The sequence below is a fragment of the Rhinolophus sinicus genome, linkage group LG01, assembly GCF_036562045.2.
Source record: "Rhinolophus sinicus isolate RSC01 linkage group LG01, ASM3656204v1, whole genome shotgun sequence".
Classification (NCBI taxonomy): domain Eukaryota; kingdom Metazoa; phylum Chordata; class Mammalia; order Chiroptera; family Rhinolophidae; genus Rhinolophus; species Rhinolophus sinicus.
This window is the reverse complement of record NC_133751.1, coordinates 117,541,648-117,565,352: the sequence shown is the minus strand read 5'-3', so window position 1 is coordinate 117,565,352 and position 23,705 is coordinate 117,541,648. Positions and strand designations below refer to the sequence as shown.

At 38.3% G+C, this 23,705-nt stretch overlaps 1 protein-coding gene across 32 annotated transcripts in view; it reads right to left on the bottom strand.

Moving 5' to 3' along the window:
* The window catches only part of CLASP1 (cytoplasmic linker associated protein 1), a 247,672-nt gene that overhangs the window by 59,047 nt on the left and 164,920 nt on the right, over positions 1-23,705 (bottom strand). For 10 of the 32 annotated variants that reach the window (XM_074334995.1, XM_074335073.1, XM_074335018.1 and 7 more), the window contains 6 exons: positions 21,130-21,237; positions 16,480-16,542; positions 13,483-13,586; positions 11,629-11,652; positions 10,087-10,331; positions 8,324-8,387 (listed from right to left, as the gene is read on the bottom strand). In XM_074334995.1, coding sequence (XP_074191096.1) covers positions 8,324-8,387; positions 10,087-10,331; positions 11,629-11,652; positions 13,483-13,586; positions 16,480-16,542; positions 21,130-21,237 — 608 coding nt within the window. The remainder of the gene's footprint in view (positions 1-8,323; positions 8,388-10,086; positions 10,332-11,628; positions 11,653-13,482; positions 13,587-16,479; positions 16,543-21,129; positions 21,238-23,705) is intronic. The other 22 variants (XM_074335090.1, XM_074335101.1, XM_074335128.1 and 19 more) reach the window with 5 other exon arrangements.

Genomic DNA, 23,705 nt, shown 5'->3' with positions numbered 1-23,705 from the left:
CCCCTACCCAGCCAGCAGGTGCAGACAAGTGCCAATCTGAACTTTCCATTAACCTAACATTGTTCATCCACACTTGATGATTCCCTGAGACCCCACCCCACCCAAGTTGTGAACCCAAACCTCTTTTAACGGATTTTCCACACTAGTGGCCAGAGTTGGCCCATGCTGCAGAATTTCCTAAAATTTCTCAAAAACCCACAAACCACAAACAAGCAGCAACTGGTCTCGGCATTCTCCATACTTCTTCATAAATGGCGTCAAGCCTGGCACTAGTGGTAGCCAGCTTCAATTCACAACACTGTCTCTCCTGGGCACCTCCAAGCCCAGCACAAGCGGCTACCAACCATGCAGATCACTTTGTAGCTCCTGCAAGGTGGCCATGGCCAGACACAGGCAACAGCTGACATAGGCATGCACAGGAGTCCCTTCCAAGTGGGCTGCAGAACCAACACACCAGCTTCAGCTCATATCAGAGCACCACCCAACCAGCTCCAGACACAACACACCCAAAGGGCAAACTCAGCAGACACTAGAGCCCCGCTAAAGCGATTCATGTTCCATGGGGTCCACCCCCGTACAACAGCCCATCCACTGTAGTCACAGTCAGTCCTCCTATACAGTCAGCCCGAGGGTCAAGCCCACCACTTGATGCCAACAGTATCAAGGCTCAACTACAACAGGAGGTCACACACAACCCACACCCATGGGGCACCCTGGGCAGGTGACCAGGGAGTCTGTGCCACTGGGCCATACAGGGCACCTACTACATATGGCCACTTTGCCAAGACTGGGAGACATAGCGAATCTACCTAATACATAGAAACAAACACAGAGAGGCAGCCAAAATAAGGAGACAAAGAAACATGTCCCAAATGAAAGAACAGGACAAAACTCCAAAAAAAGAACTAAACGAAATGGAGGCAAGCAATCTACCAGATGCAGAGTTCAAATACTGGCTAAAATGATGTTCAATGAAGACAGGGAAAGAATAGATGAATTCAGTGAGAACTTGCACAGAGATACAAACCATAAAAAAGAAGCTATCAGATATGAAAACAACAGTAACTGAAATAAAGAATACGCTGGATGGAATCAACAGCAGGGTAGATGAAGCAGAGGATCAAATCAGCGATCTGGAAGAAAAGGCAACTGAAAACACCCAATTGGAATAGCAAAAAGAAAAAAGAATTAAAAAACAGAGGACAGTTTAAGGGGACTCTCGGTCAACATCAAGTGTAACAACACTCATATCATAGGGGTACCAGAAGGATAAGAGAGAGCAAGGGACTGAAAAGGTATGTGAAGAAACAGTGACAGAAAACTTCCCTAACTTGGTGAAGGAAGTATACATACAAGGCCAGGAGGTATAGAAAGTCCCAAACAAGATGAACCCAAAGAGGCCCACACCAAGGCACATTATAATTAAAACGGAAAAGGTTAAAGACAAAGAGAGAATCTTAAAAGAGGCACAAGAAAAGCAGTTAGTTACCTACAAAGGAGCTTCCATAAGACTGACAGCTGATTTCTCAACAGAAACTTTAAAGTCCGGAAGGGATTGGCACAAAATATTCAACATGATGAAAAGCAAGGACCTACAACTAAGATTACTCTACCCAGCAAGGCAATCATTTAGAAGGAATGATAGAATTTCCCAGACAACATAAAACCACCAAACCAGTATTACATGAAAAGTTAAAGGGAATTCTCTAAGAAAAAAAATTAAAAATATGAAGAAAGTATACCAAAGGAAAACCAGATTCTCAGTGACAAAAGGCAAACAAATAATAAAAGCAGTGGATCAGCCAACTATAAAATTAGTACAAAGCTTAAAAGCAAAAGTAGGAAGACTACGTGTAATTACAACAGTAAATTAAGAAATACACACACAAGAAAGAAAAAATAATGACACAAACATGAATGTGGAGTGGGCGAGTAAAAATGGTAGAGCTTTTAGAACGTTTTTAAGCTTAAGCAACCATCAACTTAAAAAAGACTGGTATAAACATAGCTTGGTACATATGAAGCTCATGTTAACAATAAAGCAAAAACATCTACAAAAGATGTACAAGAAATAAAAAGAAAAGAATCCAAACACAACACTATAGAAAGTCATCAACATACAAGAGAAGATAGTACGAGAATAAAACAGAAACAAACAAACAAAAACAATCAGAAAACAAATTAATAACATGGCAGTAACTATATACCTACCAATAATTATTTTAAATGTAAAGGACTAAATGCTCCAATCAAGACGTAGGGTGGCTGAATGGGTAAGAAAACAAGACCCATTCATATGCTGCCTACGAAAGACCCACTTCAGATCCAAACACACACATAGACTGAAAGTGAAGGGATGGAAAAAGTTATTTCAAAAATAGACTTTAAAAGAAAGGCTGTAACAGGAGGCAAAGAACAACATTTTATAATGATAAAGGGATGTGTCCAACAAGAGGATATAACTCTTGTGAAAACTTACACACCCAACATAGGATCACCTAAATATATAAAGTATTGACGGACATAAAGGGAGAGATCAGCAGTAATATAGTCACAGAAAACTTTAACACCCCATTGACATCAATGGATAGATCACTCAGAAGGAAAGTAAATAACTAAACAGTGGCCATAAATGACACTTCAACCAGATGGACTTAATTTAAATATTTAGGACATTTATCCCCAAAGCAGCATAATATACATTTGTTTCAAGTGCTCACAGACCATTTCTTCCACCATAGGTCACATGTTGGGCCATGAAACAAGTCTCAATAAATTTAAGAAGTTTGAAATCATATCAAGCATCTTCTCTAATCATAATGGTATGAAACTAGAAATCAGTTACAAGAAAACTGAAAAACACAAATACATGGAAGCTAAATAACATGCTACTATACAATAAATTGGTGAACAATGAGATCAAGGAACAAATAAAAAGACACCTTGACACAAATGATCCAAAATCTATGGGACACAACCAAAGCAGTTCTAAGAGGGAAATTCATGGCACTACAGGCTTGCCTGTAATAATCTATTAACAATCTAAGCCCAGAATGAGTGGAAGGAAGGAAATAATAAAGATCAGAATGGAAATGAAAGAAAAGAGTCAAAAAAAGGACAGAAGATCAATGAAACCAAAGATGGTTCTCTGAAGAGAACCAGACTCAACAAGAAAAAAAAAAGAGAGGGTCCAAATAAAATCAGAAATGAGAGAGACAATAGACTGACACTAGAAACTAGAGACAACTGACACTGGAAAATACAAAGGATTATAAGAAAATACTATGAACAATTACGGAAAACAAATGACTAAATTCCTAGAAACATGCAGTTTTCTGAGAGTGAATCAAGAAGAAACAGAAAATCTGAACAAACTACTAACTACTAACAAAGTTGAATCACTAATCAAAAACCCCCAACCTACAAATGGACCAGATGGCTTCAAAGGTGAATTTTACCAAACATTCAAAGAAGAAATAATATCTATTGTCCTCAAACTATTCAAAAAAATTAAAGAGGCCAAGCTCACATTACGAGGCCAGAATAACCCTGATACCAAAACCAGACAAAGACCTTACAAAAAGAAATATAATAAGCTAATATCCCTGATGAGCATAAATGCATAAACCCCTCAATAAAATATTAGCAAACCAAATTAAGTAACACATTAAAAGATCATACACCATGATCAAGTGGGATTTATTCCTGAGATGCAAGGTTGGTTCAATATCCGCAAATTAACGTGATACATCACATAAACAAAAGGATAAAAATCATATTATCCTATCAATAGATGCAGAAAAAGTATTTGATAAAACCCAGCATCCATTTACGATAAAAACTCTCAGCAAGGTGGGGATAGAGTGAACAACTCTCAATATAATAAAGGCCATACATGACAAACCCACAGCTAACATCATACTCAACAGTGAAAAGCTGAAAGCTTTTTCTTTAAGATCAGGAGCAAGACAAGGATGCCCACTTTCACCACTTTTACTCAACATAGTATTCGAAGTCCCAGCTACAGCAATCGGATAAGAAATAAAAGGCATCCAAATTGGAAAAAAAAGAAAACTGTCTTTATATGCAGGTGAGATGATACTATATAGAGAATAGCCTAAAGATCCCACCAAAAAGAACTATTTAAACTGATAAATGAATTTAGTCAAGCAGCAGGATACAAAATTAATATTCAGAAATCAGCTGCATTTTTATACACTAATAACGAACTATCAGAGAAATTAAGAAAACAATCTCAATGGAACAGACTAAAGAGCCAAGAAATAAATTCATGCCTGTATGGTCAATTAATCTATGAAAAAGGAGGCAAGACTATACAATGGGATAAAGACAGTCTATTCAATAAATGGTGCTGGGAAAACTGGGCAGATACATAAAAAAAAAAAAGACACTAGACCAACTTCTTAGATCATATAAAAGAATAAACTCAAACTGGATTTAAGACTTAAATGTAAGACCCCAAACCATAAAACTCTTAGAAGAAAACATAGGCAGTAAGCTCTCTGACATTGTTTTTAGTAGTATTTTTTCTGATGTATCTCCTCAGGCAAGGGAAACAAAAGAAAAATAAGCAAATGGGACTACATTAAACTAAAAAGGTTTTGCGCTGCAAAGTAAACCATCAATAAAATGAAAAGACAAACTACTGAACAGGAGAAGATGTTCACCATATACCTCTGATAAGGGGTTAATATGCAAAATATGTAAGGAACTCATACAACTTAACACCAAAAAATTAAACAGTCCAAATAAAAAATTGGTAGAGGATCTGGATAGACATTTCTCCAGAAGATGACATACAGATGGTCAATAGATGAAAAGATGCTCAACTTCACTAATTATCAGGGAAATGCAAATGAAAACCACAATGAGATATCGCCTCACACCCGTCAGAATGGTTATAATTAATAAATCAACAAACAAGTGTTGTTGAGGATATGAGGAAAAGGGAACCCTTATGCATTGTTGATGGGATTGCAAATTGGTGCAGCCACTATGCAAAACAGTTTGAAGGTTCCTCAAAAAATTAAAAATAGAACTACCGTATGGCCCAGCAATTCCACTCCTGGGTATTTATCTGAAGAAATCCAAAACACTAATTTGAAAAGATACATACATCCCTATTTTCATTGCAGCATTATTTACAATAGCCAAAATATGGAAACAACCTAAGTATCCATCAATAGACGAATGGATAAAAAAGATGTGGTATACACACACACACACACACACACACACACACACACACACACACACAATGGAATATTACTCAGCCATAAAAAAGAATAAAATCTTGCCATTTGCGACAAACTGGTTGGATCCAGAAGGAATTATGCTAAGTGAAATATGTCAGACAGAGAAAGACAAATACCATGATTCTGCTTATATGTGGAATCTAAAAAATAAAATAAATAAACGAAACAGAAACAAACCCAGAGATACAGAGAACAAACTGATGGTTGCCAGATGGGAGGCGTGGGAAGGGGTGAAAAAGGGGAAGGGGTTAAGATTTACAAATTGCCAGTTATAAAAACAGTCACAGGGATATAAAGTACAGCGCAGGGAACACAGCAATAATATTAGTAACTGTGTATGGTATCAGGTGAGCACTAGACTTACTGGGGTGATCACTTTCTAAGTTACATAAATGTCTAATCACTATGTTGTACACCTGAAACTAATATGCTGTATGTCGAGTGTAAATGAAAAAAAATTACTTTTAATGACTAAAGATTACAACGTGATACCTACACACACACAAAAATACTATTATAGAATGAGGTGAAAAAAACCTGTGTATATATTTCATTTTAGTCATCTATTTTAAAGTATGCCCATTCAGATAGTGTAAACTAATATCTTTATAAAAAGATATTATAAAAGCCATGAAAATCTTTATAAAAGATTATGGCTTAGAATAAAAGGCATTGACAGCTCACATAATTGTCATTCTGCTGTCTACTCATTACTGCTAAGATGAGAAAGAATCGCAGGAATATCCCTGAACTGAATTCAGGGAGGTAAGTGGCACTGTGTCCCCACCTTGGTGAATGAGTCGTGCTCTACTGGGACCAGCCAGCCATCATATACCATTAGAGCGCAGTAATTATCAACCACCAGGGGTCTCCTGTGAGCTAGCTCAGAAGAAAGTCAATGAGCCCCAGCTGTGGGATTCCTAGCTCAGCTCCAAGGCAGCTAGTAAATAATAACTAAACTGAGACTTCCAAACTCACTGTACAAGAGCCTTCTGTGGGAAACAAATTTCCTTCTTTATCCTCACATTCTGGTTCTGAATCAGCAATCTAGAGGTGACAGGTAACAAAAATTTCATCAATGTCCAAAAACTAATATTCTTTACGCTATGAATCCTATGAATCTTATGTTTATCCTTAAATCTTACTGATTTTAACACTATCTTAGAGAATAATCTTGATAATTATACCTTTGGTTATGCTTTAAATCTTACTGTGTTTAACACTGTCTTAGAGGAAAATCTTGATAATTGTATCTCTGGTTATCTGTGTGGTTCCCTTACCTGAAAGGCTTTCACCTAGTAGTTAACTGCTAATCTTTCAGATTTTAATGTATATGTCACTTTCTTGGGGAAACCTCTGGCTACTCCACTGAAAAAACTCAATCCAGTCTGTGATGTGTGTGACCACTGGTTAAGGTTCAGCTCCCCCGAGACTGGAAGTACTCGGGCTGTTTCTGCGTTCCTCACCAACATGTGTCACCAGCATTTAGTCCAACACCTGACACAATAGGTACTTAATAAATTCTAAAAGAAAAAAAAGGTAGCATCCACTTTTCTTGGATCTTATTGATACTGTTAATGTTAACCTAGCTGTGAGGGTCATAATAGGAATTTTAAGACATGCTTTGAGACGAATTACTGAGAAGTGCTGCCAAAAAAGGGGGAGAACCCCTGCCTGCATTTATTCTCCGCTCAATGGCAGGAGTCACGTGCTGCTTTCTGCATCTCTAGCCGAGCAGTTACTCAGTAAACACTGAATGAATAGACAGATGGATGTTTTGACCCTTCAAGGACAATTCCTATGAAGGAGAAAGGCTAGGAAAAGAAGGGACATCACAAAAACGGGCTGGACTTTCTGGCCATCACAGGTTTCATTCTTCCAGCAAAATTTAGAACAGATTACTTTTACTAGAAAAATTGCAGTAGAAAATAGTTAAATCCTGTATGTCAAGCATTTAAGATTTGCTTATGGTGACTGACATTTTATCAATTTCTACACTTTAGTTTCTGTCTTTTATTCACCTTTTAACTTTCCCAATTTCATTATCCCTGTTTTCTTTCTCTAAAAGCACCTATTAGCCTCTAAAGCAGGGGTGTCCAAACTTTTTTCAACATTTTTCACCAAGGACAATATGCGGTAAAATACACAAACAACCGGGTCACTCACTCAAGGTTAAGTACATATTGCCTCACCTGGTTTATTTAAGTAAACTAAATATATTTTTGGAATTTGCTGTGGGCCAATAAAAAATGGATTGCAGGCCACAGTTGGCCCGCGGGCCGCAGTTTGGACACCCCTGCTCTAAAGGCTTCCTCCCAAACGATGGTATTTATTTAAAATCTAGACTCCAAGTGAACTTTGATAAAGGGCCCTTCTCAGCACTGCTCCTGGAGAGGCCCTCGCTCACTGACAGGTGTTTTCCTTCAGCGAGATGCCCCATCACAAAGGCAGTCCTCAGGCTTAATGCTTCCCTAGTCCCCCAGGAGCATAGGTGCCAACTCAGGGGCCACCATTCAGCAAGTTCTTGGGGACAAGAAAATTCCATTTGAAGAAAACAACCTGGTTATCCAATAAATCTATTACATAAATGCTTCCATTTTTTCATCTTGTCCGATATTAGAAAAATTCTACATGGGATGCCAAAAAATTACTATACACTTGATTATTTTCTTTACTACTGTAACTTTTTTTTAAAAAAGGCCCTATATTATAATACAATGTTACATTCTAGCACCTAGCCCACTATTTAGCTAATATTAAGGAGCCACCCAAAAATATTTGCTGAGTGAAAGACTACATCTGATTCTCTCCATGATAACTCTTACTTGAAATGCACTTTATTTATAACTTGAAGTTTCATGGACATTTGAAGTTTCCAAGAATTTTGATTTTAAAAGATGTGACAAACCTTTGCTGAAATTAGTGTTAAATCTATAAGGTGTAAACCGCACTCTAGGGAATTCTCCCTCACTCTTCAGTAGTATATTACACAGCTCACACAGACATGCAGCGAGTATGGAAGCAAATACGGTATGACTCCCACTTACTTTGCTGTGAGGATCAGCAAACATTCGTGTGAAGATCTCACACAATCTTTTCAATTCTACTCGACTAAAGGAAATAAAATGGAAAAAATGCACTTAAAATTTAGAAGTCAACACTGAAATTAATTACAGCTTTGCTTTTAAAAATCTGTTTATTTCTGTCATAAGCTTTATATAATTGTTATAGAAAAGTTTTTTTCACAGTGAATTATATTATTTAACTCATGATGAAATTAAGCAGGAATATAAAACCATCATAGTTTTGTTCTCATTTTAAAAATGAGGAAACAATCTCAGAGAGTGGTTGCCTAAATTCACATGTATGGAAGTGGCGAGGCCAGGAGCTAAATTCTGTTCATTTCATTCCAGGTCTGTTGTTTTCCACCTGCCACAGATGAAAAGCAATGGGATAAAGGAGGGGGTCAGACAGACCTGAATTTTAATCTCAGCTCTGCTATAGACGAAGTACTCTGATTATCTTTATAGCCCCATCAGTCACACAGGACAAGCGCTCCCTAGCGGCTGGAAGGATTAAAGCAGATAACCCGTCCTACCTACAACTGTGCCTAAGACAAAACAAACACTAATTTCATTTTAGAGACCCTCTTTGCCTTTTCTTATTCTTAACTCCCATTTTTACTTCAAGGCTGATTCCAAGTGTTATCTCTTCCCCAAATCATGCCTGAGTGATCTACCCTCATACACATGTGCTAGATGGTTCAATGATTCTTTAACATTATTAACAATGTCATTAGATTAGACCAATGCTAATCAAGAGATTTCTAGAGATTGGATGGATACTTGAACACTAAGAATCATGAACCTGTGACCACCAGAATTATACAGATCCTTGAAGCAACTATCACAACAAGTCATCCTCATTCTGTTTTTTGACAGATTCCTAGAGGTCAGGCTACCTGCATTTCAGAAGGCAAAACTTCTCATGATATCTTCCTGAGCAGAATGGCGTAAAGCAGGGATGGTGGTCAGCAGGAATATAGGAGGGTGAGTCAGGCTGACTTGACACCACACTTGTGGTGTGGTGATTCCCTGTCAATACTCACCGAGCTTCAGCAGAACCCACCGAGGACCATAAACTTATCCGCTGTCATAATTTATCTTTTAAAAATTATCTAAAGAATATAATACACTGTATTTTGTGGATTCTAAGTTGCCCATCTTTTCACATTTTAACATCTCTGTAATTGTGAGATTCACCTTATAATCAAGGATATATTAGCAATGTCAGATTTAATAAGCAGCATTTCTTCTTAGAGGGATATTAAATAACGCTGTGTGAATGGTGCCTTATAGTTGAAATATGGTACAAACACACATTTTTTTGGTATGTGTAATACATGCTCATTTTAGAGTATTTATGAAATACAGAAACACAGAAAAAAAGCAAAAATAATTCTAGAGCCAATACTGTTACTATTTTGGAGTACTACATTTTAGTATCACTTTACTATGCATAGTATGCATATTTATAAGCTATGCATATGCATATATACATTTAAAAAATTTTAGACTGAGACTGCTATCATCTTATCCACAACCAAATGTTTTTATAAATCTAATAAATGATAGAGTATTTGCCAGAAATTTCAAAGTCTCTGGGAGGCACAGACTAGGTCTTAGCCCTCTGACCACCGTTACTGCTGGAACTTTGTAAGGACTCCATACATGGCAAGTAATCCACGTAAGCCCCTGCTGAGTGTAACAGGGGCGCCAGCTTAGCTCACAGCGTGGCCTCCTGTCCTCACCTCAGTGTTCTTTGGCTCTTCAGCAAGTTCTGCAGCCCGAGAAGCCCCTCTTTCCTTTCTGACCAGTTTGAACTGGCACAGTGGTTGAGAACTTCCGCGACATCCTCGGTCTGCCGCAGATAGTGGGGAATGCCACCATTCCTGGAACCGTAGGAGCGCTCCGAGCAAACACTCGAGGCATCACTGTTGGCATCGTCGTCGGAATACATCCCATACGGCTCGTATCTCCGCCTCACAGGCTTCTTCTACCAGATCCAATGGGGGGTAGGGGTGATTAAGGAAGAAACGGAAAGATGAGATGACCATGAGTCATACCAAACAAAATGAACAACAACGAAGAGTTCAATGTAAAAACATACACACACATATGCGGACACTCCACACTTGCCCTGTGCTTGCAGGTTAGGGAATAAACAGAAAAGCAGACTTCCGGGAGATACAAGTCATAAGCAGAGCAACCTGTGGCAGAGAGAAGAGTATGGTCTCTAGAACAGCGAGCGGACTTCTCAGTAAGACAGACTTGGGGTGTGATCCCCGGGCCGCCACTGACGGGCTGTGACCTCAGGAAGCCTCCTGATCTTTCTGCTTCCGTTTCCCTGTCTCTGAAATGATGCTGAGGATTCCTCGCACAGGCTTGTGGGGAGGATTCGGTGGCATTCTGTGTTCAGTACCTGGCTCAGCACCTGACACAGCGCACGTATGTGCACCCACGGCCCCTCCCCATCAAAAGCAATGTCACTTGAGCACAGCCTACAGGAAAATTTGTTTGAATATTCATGATACATTAAGAAAGTCCGAAACTGAAACGTCAGTGGCAGAGCATCCTATGTAAAAGGATTCTTCAATTATCTGAGGCACTTTTATTAAGGACTTAAAGTTTTACAACACAAATCGCCTTCCCGTAGACTATATCTGCTTCATTCATTTCTTACCCTGAATATAAAACTGTAAGTTAAAGCCATAAATAATACAGCAACAGCTATATAAAATTGATAAAATGTATAAAATATAATTTCTTTGCGAGAAAAACAAATAGTTATTGGCTTAAACTGTGTAAATGAAATTCTCTAATAATATGGTTTGTACATACATCCCAACTTGCTCAGGACAGTTGTCTTCTGACTATTGTCCCAGCATAATTATGAATAGCACCCATTTTCACTCTCAAAGGTATCTTTCTTAGGATGATAAATTATATGATCGCCTGACTTATATATAAACTCGATTTCTAAAATAAGAAAAATGTCGAACATATCCATTCATGAAATAATACCGACATAAGAGTTGATACAAACTGGATTAATAAATAAAATGAAATACTATTAGGAGAAGGCACAGAGCTTGACGTCCAAAATAAATACTATAACAAATGTGAGAGGTGACTGATTCCATCATTAATAAAAGTTTCACTAGGTTCAACAAAATCATAATTCAGATTAGAATTTCTATACTACATTTTTTGTTGCTTTCACTAGCTCCTAAAGGAGATATACTCCCAACAGAAAAAATAAAGTTGTAAAACAAAAGTTAAAGCACTAGTACCTTGCTCCTGGAGTCTCCTAACAGCTGTAGGCAGGAAAATATTGAAGGATCGGGAAAAAGCATAGAGAATTATGTCAGAAGCATATGTGGGGATTGTTCTTGCAACAAAAGTGTACAGCAAAACATACCTTAGCAAATCAAAAACACAGGTTAGCAAGCGATTCATATCAAGCGAATTATAATAAAGAATGCTTTCAAAATGGCATTTCCTAACCCTCCTATACCTCTTATAAAACCTTCCTGTACTGGAGACAATACTTTGCTAAAACTCTCCCCATCCCACTGAGGGGCATCTCAAAAGTCACCATCCATTCTATCGCTAGGATACATTCTGTCATCCCCTGGGGCTTCTATTCTGTGAGGCAAGGATATGTACCATTCCTGTGCTTTCTCTTCTGAAGCAGTTCAGTCAGAGAAACCAAGCAGTTTGGACAACAAGCAGTAAGGGCAGCATGAATGTAACAGGAGCTAGAGCTCAGAGAAAAGCCCACGTCACCTAAAGACAAAGCACGAATTCTCAAGTCCTATTCTGCCTCCTAGAACTTTGTACACAATCCCTCCTGCAGTTCTTTAAAGAACTAAAGAATGTCCCGCCTCCTCCTTAATTGGAAGTCCCATTTAACTAAGGATTTTGCGCATCCATCATTTCCCACCCCTCTAACCTCCACTTTCTAGGGTCTCTGAACAAATAAGAGACAGATTCTGAATGCCGCAACTTGGAAGGAGAAACAGTTTCACAGAATTCTGTTCCAGCTCGTGACTCTTAAGTTAAAGTCATGGTTAGGGTAATTATCCTCAACTCCACTATCTGGCAGATGAAAGGCCCTCCTACATATAAGGTTGATAAAAAGAGCTGGCCAGGCAGTCCTTGCTTACACAGCCACTTTGTGAAAGAAATCTGACTGAGCGAGAATAAATGAGGGAGACAGGAAGAGGTTGAAGTCAGACTCACTTACAGCCCTAGAATATAAAATTCTGAACAGACAAAACAGGGCTGAATTTAAAACTTCAGGATCTGTAAGCAGAATGTTATAATACTTTTTTCCTTGGAAGAGAATAAATCTTCAAACAGCGCAAGCAAGACAAGAGATCAGACAGTTCTAAAGAATACCTATTTTAAATGCTGAGCACACAAACCAGAATATGCAAGAGGCTGTGTTACTACCAGCTGAAATGTATCTTTAAAAAGCAATCAGACCATGAACGGATTCTACTAAGGAACTTTTTGCTATAACCATAAATTTAAGGATGTCTTATCACTTCATTTTTTTTTAAAAAAAGATATTACATTATAATGACATAAAAACATACGCTACCCGTGCTTCATGTTCTCAGAGTCAATGTCAAAATTGGGGAAGTTTCCTTACATAATGATTTAAGGACTCATTTTTAAAAAATCATATAGAAAAACTAGTGAAGTAGTATAATAAACGCAAGATTTTCAAACCACAAACTCTATTACCTACTATTATAATGATATGTTTAGGTTATGCCATCAAAGCTTGTAAAGCAATAGAAGCAATAGAATGGAAAAAAGGAGATGCTGGGGGGGATAAAAAAGATACCCAATGACATCAGAGAAGCCCAATGTCATCAAAACTTCCTTGGTACTGAGGAGCACAGAAGAAATACTTGATGCTAATAGTTTCTGTACGAGGGATAATTTTCACTTATGTACAGAGACAATAAAAGTTCAAGAAAAAAAGCAATAATATAAATTTACCCAATATCTGCACAATTTTAAAGAATGTCAAAGATAATTCAGTAATCTGATTGGGAGGCAATTTTTTGTTCAGACAGAGAATAACGCAGATGAAGAATTCAAAGAGACTCTACACACACTAGGACTCTTACCAAAGCATCGGCAACGGCAGCTTCAAGGTCTGTACTCGTGCTTAAAACGCGCATGGCACTCACAGAACCAGGTACTCTTCCTGCCTGGCCAAGGCCAAATCGGTCTATTTAAAAAAACAAAAGCAAAAAGGTATGTCACTTGAATTCACATTTTCTCAATTCTTTGCAAGGACTCCTGCCTCTTCCCACCTACAGAACAGAGGCACTGAAAAACCTCTCGCCAATTTTAACTACACTTCATCTGAGTTTACCAGTGGCAGAAGTTAGGTTGTTCATTTAATACTATTGTGCCACAAAGCATCCTGACAATTAAAATGGTTCTTTAATGATGTTTTATTTTTAAAAAGTATTGAGACACAGGACAGGGGAACTTACTATATAGAAGGAAGCTGGGCTACAAGTTATCTTTTAATCTATTTAGCATTCCCTCTACAGGCAAGTGTCCCTGAGGTTTGGTCAAACTAATTAGAAAGCTTCAGGGTTTCACAAATTAGTTCTAATGCAATGTGCAATAAAGTTAAAATTTGAAACAAATGTACTAAATTGAACCCTATGCAAATTTTCACTAGTGTCACTACAGTTTAACTATGATTAAATTTAATTAATTTTAGTTACTTGTTCATCATGATGCCTGTCACCAAAGGTTATTTAAAAATCAATTTGTTAAAATTCTTTAATAATCACCACAAAGCTAGCATCTTCACTGCAGAACATTAATAATTCAGATGATATTGTATACATTTTTCCTGAGTCCCTCAAAGGATTATTAAATGATAGTCTTTATATTATACATGTAGACAAAAGATATGAAATTCCAAAAATTTAAAACAAATTTTAGCATTTTAAACAATTATTCTAAGCTTGTTGATGATTATAGACAATAAAAACTAACTTTCTAAAGTCCCTTTAAGTCAGCCGACCAGTTGACCAGCCTTCCTTAAGAAGTGCTGAGATTTAAACTGTAATAGGAGAAACTCAGTTTAAATTATACTTAAGTATATTGCACTATCTTCTGGTAAAAGTCTCTTATTTAAAATGCTAAGGTATTAAAGAAAAACCTTTGGAAGAAAATGTTAAGATAAAAAACTGCTCTTTATTAACAAATAAGACACTGAACAAGGAAAATCTCTGTACTAGCTTCATTTTAGTAATGAAGCACTTAGAATAAAAGGAACGCTAGTATATGTTTTACATGAATTGATCTTTCCTATAAAACGATGTATGTAAAATTTTAAATATGGATCAAAACCATCACCAACTAAACTGGTGAACTTTAAAAGTGAAGTGCTACTTAGCTTTTTTTAAAATGTCAGTTTCAAAACATTGTATCTTCCATCACCACAGAAAGGGAAAAAAATTTAAACACTGCTAATCAACAGTTATACAGTCATGAATTTTTTTAAAGAAACAAAAATTGTATGTTATACTATCCCCTTTTTTAATGCACTTGCTGATCATAATGAATGTCATCTTGGCCATTATGTTTAAAAGGCAATTTAATACACCATATAAACTAAAAAGAGATCATAAAACAATTATATCTATATACCGATATAGATATAAATTATCAGTTGAAATATAAAAGTGTAAATTTGAGAATTATTGCGCACATAGTTTTATAAATGATCTTTGTCATCTTTCTTTCCATTAAAAAAGGGTAGATAGTAAGGGATTTATGGGTAACAGAATGAAAGGAATTCAATTTATAAGCCATATAAAAATTACCCAGCAGAAACTAAAACAAAACGGAATCTAAAAAAAATTTTTTAAATTAAAAAAAATAAAAAGTCTCATGCCAGCAATTCTTGCTCCAGGGGTAATACTGATTTTTCAAACACAAAATTAAAACTGTAAGAAAAATGCAATTATTCTGTGCTTCCCAGATGCATACAGCTTTGTCATACACAGTAACTGAAGATCATTTGATATGTATGATAGGTCATTTGAATTTCAAATCTTAAGGGGAAATGTTTGTCTGGATCCAAGCAAAATGAGCAGCCTTTTGTTTTCACCAGACCCAAATCTGTGCTACGTCCTCACTGCTCTAACACTATTGTGAAGCTCCATTTCCCAAGAGATGGATACATACATAGGACTGTGCCCTCAGTCTGGCCCATAATCTTCAGGGGCATGCGCTAATCAAAACGTACGTAATAAAATGCATACCTGACTTCATTTAGAGGAAGAACAGAGAAAATAGCTACTCAGAGAATTGGTCACAGCTGTCACCTGTGATTTGGTAGGTGGTACCTTACTCAGTTGAGACAAGCGCAGGCATTAGGGACTGTTAGCATATCAAAATGATGCCAGTTGAATCCGGCAAATTGATGCGTTATTGTATGCCTACTTTTTGCCCCAATGGCTAACCACTGAATTTTTGGTATTAAAACGAGGCTGAGACAGAAAGCTTAGGGTCCAAAGGCTGCAAAAGCAACATGACTATCTGAATCATGATCTTGTTTTTCCATAAAAATTTTAGGACAATCCATTTATTTTTATACATGTGAAATTATGTATAAGTTGGTAACTAAACAGTACCTCCAAATAATTAGAACCTGACATTAATAATTAACATTAATAATCAAAACTTTATTAGGAGCAAAGACTTTGGAGCTGAACGACACTACTGGATGATATCCATACTCTATTCCCCATGGGGACCCTTCAGGACACCTAGTTTGGGTTGTCATTTTCCTGAAGGAGGGAGTGAACACAGGGTGAGACGTGCGTCCCTATTTTTTGCTTTGTTTTGTTTTAACATAAATATGAACACTGGAGAAATGATGTTATCAAACAGGCTATAAGGCTTCTATGTACGGCCTATTAACAGAACCATAAACATTCAACAACTTAAAAAAATAAAAGCATGTTGGGGAAAAAAAAATATGAGGTGCATACATGCCAAGTGCTAGCCGACACTGATGAAAACAAATGTTGAAATGAGTGTGAAACTAGAACAGATGAAGAAGCCAAGTCATGCAGTTAGCACTTGTTCACCTGACTGCCCAACAGATTCAGCAGTGGAGAGAGCACTAGTGGACCTGGAATGACGTCGAGAGGCTGCAGGTAAAAGGAACGGCAACACCCACAGGATTAACACAGAAGTACCCACGACAGGAAATGCCACAGTCCAAAGGAAATGCAGGGACTGCTACCAACAGGTCATGTTTTCTCATGAAAAGAAATGGTGCTGGATATGAGTGGATAGCAAGCGCCAATCCCCAAACTCCCAGCAGCCTGCTGGCTCTCACACAGCTGTTAAACACACAGGTGCAACGAAGGCACCCTACTCTGTAAGGTGTTCCTTACACACCAGCTAACTCAGACTCTGGGTGGAGAATTGCGCCATGAAGCCTCTATCAGCCATTATGGAAATATGCAACATGAAGAGCGTCCGGAGTCCCAGAGCACCATCTAAATCTCAGAGAGAACAGCAGTAGGATGGATTATTAACTTGGCTCACAAGATGTGTCACCAGTATGTGATGCTTATGCAACCATGCACCAAAAACAAAAGCAGAGAAGTTCATAATGTTATTTGAACAGAAACAGAATGAAATCACACGAAGGGGACTCAACAACTGGAATTCCATTTTCCCCAGTCAAAATTTTTGTTGTTCTATTGCCTGAATATCCTAATTAATGAGCTTAGTGTTTAACTGTTGAAAAATTAGTGGCAAGTTGAATGGCTTTCCCTGGAGAGGCATTTGCAGTGCTACGGTTCTGAGCACTGACTCTGTAATACAGCTGGGGGCAAATGTGCTGTGATCACAGCAAGCTTAAGACCTCAGGCAAAGTACTTAGCCCCTCTTTGTCTAGTCTCCTCATCTGTAAAATGGTGCTAATAATGGTACCTACCTCTTGGGAGTTCAGATAATTAAAAGAGATAAAAAAGCACATGAAGCACATGACACGATGCCAGGCACAGAATAAACGGGTAGTAACGGCCGTAGTTGCGCTGCTGTTGGTGGCAGTAATGGTTAAGAGTAAACTCCCATTTACATCGAGACATTACATGGTTGTATTAGCAAGTATTCATAATAAGCATATTAATTCTTCAGTCTGAGGAAATAGATGCTAAACTCTATCCTCATGGGGATAGAGAAACAATTATATCCTATAGACTTGATTCAAAACATGAATTTATTGACCAGAGTGCCAGGTAACATACTGTTTTTATCTCAGAAAACAACAACAACAACAGATAGCATGCTTCTCTTCATTACTCTGAGAACATGAGGACTGTACCACAGACGACTCATAGGTTTAACAAAAGAATCCTAGGCAGTGCTGCTTTTCACACACACTACTAGAGCACAGTATCCTGTACACATTCGCTTTTACAGTTAGGCACAAAATATCAAAACCTCAAACTCTTCGATATAACTTTATTTATTTAAGCTCATGTCACTTTATGAAATGCACGTATTTGTGGTATGAAACAGCTAAGGCTTCCTGGTCAATAAGGACCAACTTTTACCAGCTTGCGAAAGGAAAAAAAAATGAGAAAATTCCTAATTTCTCAAGCAGCACAAAAATAAATCAGCAATCTCCACAACAGATATAAAATAATCATTTTACTCAAATAAGGAGGTTGGCAAAATATTTTGTAAGACTGAAACAAAATATTCACTTATTATTCAAGCATATCAGTATTATTAACAGATTAAACCAAAAATCGTTTGTAAGCAACACTTGATTTAAAGGTTCCTTATAAAGTTGTCGTTTGGTTCTATTTCAACAAAATATTCTACAATAAATCTGTCATGTAATGAGTCCTCTGTCACCTTCTCAGTGAACACTCAAAAATAGAATCCAAGGTGAATCCACTTACATCAAAGCCTGACTTACGGTAAGTCCTGCAGCCCTTAATTTCACTTAAAAGTCATCACTGTAACCATGTAAATATTCATACCATTAAAATGGTCCAAAACAATCTTGTAATAAAAATGCAAACTTAAAACCAATATATATTTCCTGAAACGTAATTATTCACCAACCACCACCACCCCCTTTTTAAAGCAAAGCTTGGCCATATGAGTTGCTTCAAAGGAGCACTAACACACACTCTCACTAATTTATAAAAGGGCTGGGAAATGAGCATTTAAGTGAGTGAGAAAAAGCAGAAAAGTTCGCATTCTCTGAAGGGCACAATAAGTTCCCCTGGGGAAACAGCCTACTGGGACTTAGGTATGAATTCCCAGGTCCTAACCACGAGCCTGGAAATCATGATTCAGAAACATGGCTGAGTACTTTCTATGTGCCTAGGCCTGGAGAGGCCTCCCAGAAAGCATTTAATACATTTCAGAGGAACAAACAAAAGTACTAAATTATCAGAACTGCTTTCCAATGAGGCAGCTTAGAAGTCAGGCCTGGATTCAAACCCTGGCTCCACTGCTTAGCCGTGTGACCTTGAGAAAGTGGCTTACTCTCCTTAAGTCAGTTTTGTCACCTGTAACAGAGAGATGATAATACCTGTCCCAGAGGGACCACAAGGGATTACGCCCAACGCTGCTCAGAATGGTGCCAGGTACCGGAAAGCACTGTTCTTCTTGCTTAACAAAAGCTTTATAAAGAGATTTAACTCATGGAGGGGAAACAAAGGCATAGTACAGAAATTCAGCTAAAAAGAAGTTACTATTGCCCTGACTGCAACAAAAGACATGTGCTGATGCTAGTTTGTTAGGAAGGGGAAATGTCTGCATCCATCTCTTCTGCCTTGGTAGAAGCATTATCCATTTCAGCATTCTGGGTTGTCACCAAGACACTTAAAGAAGATCCATTTCACCACAGAAATTTAAAAACAGACCAGGTCACTGAACTCCTCAGGACTCAGTCAGGACCTCAAGAATGTAGCACTCCTTGCCGGGCCCACAGACCTCACGCTGGATTACAAAGGCTGCTTCCATAGACAGTGACAAAAATACCAGTACATGTATGACATAAAAAGACTCAATTGCCTCTAAGAGACAAAATGACCAATAAATGGATTGTTCACTTATATAACAGGTTGTCTGGAAGGTCAGATAGTGAGTAGGATGCACAGACATACAGCCTTAATTTAAAAGGAAAAATCACCAGTTAATTGGGGGGGCGGGAGGGGGGGAATCACAGCCACCATTGCTTTGTTGGGAACTCTGGCCTCATGCTCCACATTGCTGCGGAAGAACTGCTGTGCACCAGGTAAACTTCCCGCTCTGGTTTGCATGCTCATTGGGTAGCACATCTCACACAGGTGTCTGCTCACTAAGCCACGTGCTGCATCCAGCAGGATTTTTGCACCTGCTGCCTGCTCCTCCTCAAAACTTCACAAGGGACAAGGGGTCCTGAATGAATGTATCTAGATTCTGCTGACTAATGCTGAGTGGGGAAAAGGATACTGCGAAGAATTGTATGACAACAGAAACAAATATTAAGACCTTATGCTTCTGACATTTTCATATTTGAAAGACCAGTTACATAATTAGAGTAAAAATAACAGACTGCTGCAGTCCACAGTCCTATATAATAACCTTAGGCCTAATCGTTATAAAATGATTTCTACCTCCTGTGCTTATCAAGAGGAAAATACACAAGCATATAGCACTTAACATGCCACAGAGCTAAGACACAATTACTGAAGAAAACAAACTATTTCTTTTAAGTGAAAGTATTGTTGACAGATTACCTCTGGGGATCAGTAATTTGCACTATGTAAAAAAGCAATTTATATGTCCATTTTAGAAAAAGGAAGAACTATTAACACTAAAGAGAAAAGGTAAATAAAATATTCTATAAAGGATACATGTTTCTCTTTTTGTCTTGTTTTTCCTGAATCCTAGAAACTGTTAAAATACAAATTCTGTATATAAGACAAACTGAGGCGGGTGGGGAATCAGCAGCCCCAGCGGGCACCCGGCTGGTGATCTGAGGTACGGTACTTACACCACCTGTGGCAACCAAACACTGGAAATCTTGGTCCTGGGATGGCATCAGCTCACAGACATTAAATAGCTTATTGAGCCCAGGAAGAATGAAAATACCTAATTAACAATGAACATCATGAAGTTTTGCAATGTGCTGGACACCTCAGCAATTTATCAAAAAGCTATTTTTAGATTGCTTTAAAGAAAGTTTTGAAATGACTTGTTTAACAAAAACATGGCTAACACCTTCATTCGTGCTGGTTTTCAGATGAATGTTGTCACCCCTAAACTGAGCCCATTTAGTGTCCTAAACATTACCATGATTGTACTTTTTTCCTTCTTTGAATTGAACCATGTATGGCCTAATCACTAGTAAAATTAAACACAAATTGTTGACATCCAACGAGTAAGGACAAACTCTGCATTAACTCTACTTTTAAAGCAGCAATTAACTGTGGTTGAGCTTCACCTTCTGCTAGAAATGACCACAGATGGGCTGGCCTGGCAGCAACAGCATGGAGTGAAGTGGTGCTTTTTTCCTCTAACATATAAAAACCGGAAGTGGCCAAAATTCAAGCATGCAGAGGGGGACAACAAAGGACAACTAAGGAAGAGGAAAGAGAGAAGAAAGGATCACAGGACAGTAGAGGAGGGAAAGCAGGTCATTCCACCTAGCAGTCTGGGGAAAGCAGTGGAGCAGGGAAGGGACTCTGCTCCGAGAGCCAGCGCCTACGTGTACTCACCGAGCGGAGGGAAGCCCCGAGCAGGGCTTGTATCTCGGCTGCTCTCACGGCTGGTATCGCGGCTGCACCCCTGACTCATGCTGGGTCGAGGGATACGGCTGCTCCGTGCTAGTGTGCAGCATGAGGGGTTTCAGAGAAGGTGAACAAGTTTAATGAAGACAGAAAACTCACAAAACGTCAGTCACATTCCGTTAACGTAATCATGACATTGTCGGCGCTGAGCGTTCTGATTAATGAGCACCTATTTCCCTGCTGCGGTCTCACTGACTGACATGCCAACAGGAGAAGGTTGGGAGAACAACTCCATTATGCTCAAAGCCTCAGAAAGCTGTGGATTGTGGTATGAAATGAAAGAAAGCTCTCCAAAGAGCAAACTGGCACCAGAAAATACAAGATCAGAAAGCCTTATAGAAATGACCTGGTTTTGCGGCTTTAGCAAACTTCTCCACAAGAGGATAAAAGACCAAAGCCATTTTCATATGCATTGGGTTCTTAGAAAGATCATTTAATTTGGATTAGAAAACAGAATGAAGGCTCTAGTCACTGACAACTTACCTAATTAAAAGAGGGCTCACTCCTCCCAGCCTGGCCTTCTTTATAAAGAGAAGTCGGAGGGACAGACACAGCTGGAGAACCTGCCTACTTCGAGTAAGTGTGTAGACGCTCAAACATATTTAATTATCTGAACCAATAGATACAGAGTTGGGATTGCTATCCTGTATTAACTGGTCCCAACATTTAATTCCTCTTTTTGCTAGGAGAATCCCCAAATTTGCCTGTGGTCCCTACGCAAATACCTTCACTTACCCGGCCTCATGCAAGTCTAATAGTATGTGGACTGATACTCCCAATATTCATGTTAAGAGATCCCTCCCCTGACCTCAGAACAGCCAATTACTGCATGATTTCCTATAGATAATGTTAATACACTCACATTATAAAACACTAAGAACACAGTCACATGAACAGCCTAAGGCCATCAGAAAAGATCATGATGCTTTTGTTTTTCAATTTAATTTGAGAAAACAAATACAGTACCAGTAAAATACTCGGAAACAACTTGGCATACTGAATGCATGTAGCCACCGACCTAACTGCTGAAGAGGACAATAGATATTTCCTTCTTGAAAGGATCTACTAATTCTAGACTGGAGAGAAATGCCTTTTTCAGAAATTTTGGAAAAAATAAACTTGATTCACCATGTTTTTACATCAGTGAATCAATAAGTGTAACCTATTATTTTAGAACAAAGGTAGATTTATTGTGTGGCCAAACCACAACAAGGATGTTTTACAAATCAGAATCATGAAACCCCCTGATAAAGGAAAGTATAAAAGTGAAAAACAAAACCAACTTCTGATTATGGTCTGAGGGCTAGAGTTGAATCAGACCCTAAAGGAATAAAGGTTTCACTCTGCAGTGGCCAGCAAGGGAAGGTCAAGGGCAGGACTGCAATCTGAGCAACAGTAAGAACAGGGCTGCATTTGGAATTCTCTGGTAATTCCTACCTCCTCCTTCATTTTGCCATGGTGACATGGAAGCACTGAATTTCCACTTAAAGTACCAGTGACTATTTAATCAACAATTCTTGATGACACTCTAAACGGCTCCTTCAATGAGGGCAAAAGCAGCAGGTGCTAACTTAAACCCTTAAAAGACTAGGGAGTATCTACTGATTCCCCCCAATATATGAGAAGTTGCCTAAAACGTACAAAGCAATGCTGCTTATCCTTAGAGGATCAATACCACATCTGACTGATGAAATGACCTCCCCAGTGACATGCTAACTCACTGGGTCAGCCACAAACCCTCTTCGGGTCTCAGCCTCCCTTAGGAATGGGAGGAAGAAAGAGTCACATCATTTTAAAGAGAAGGTACATATGTAAGTACTTCTGAGTTCCCTTTCCCTGATGAGTTTCCCTGATGAAAGGCACACATGGAAATCTTACCTATCCCACTGCCTACTCCACAACAAATCATCACATGTAATAAAAACAGTTCTGAGAGTTTTTAACATATGGACATGCTTAGTTGAGCCTTTTCTTATGGTTCTTGCCCATAATTTTCACCCAGCTCCCACCTCCTTAAATTAACAAACGTGCCACAGCAATGGGAAATCTCTGCTCTCTCCCTGAGCTGAGCCTGTTTTGTGAAGACAATCAGAGTATGAAAAGGGATAGACAGACACGACCTGAAGTAAACACTACGCGAAATTCTTCACAAGGTTTACCCTCTTAGTATTTCACCCAGAGAATGTTCATTCGTGTTGACTGGCTCCTTTCGCATTTGGCTAGTAGCAACATACAGAAAAAGAACTGTTTACAATTTTTGCAAAAGTCTGTTCATACAGTTGCCTCAAACCTCATTAAAATACATCTAATGGTTATATCAACAGTTCAAATGTTGGATAATTTAAAACACAACACTTATAATACCACTTCCAAAGACCAATCTGCAAGGATTTAAAATAACTATATAAATAACTGATTTTTAAAAAGACTAATTAGTTACGTGGTTAAAACTAAAAAACAATATACCAAATCAATTTGTCTCTGTTGAGTGCCCAAACTGAACA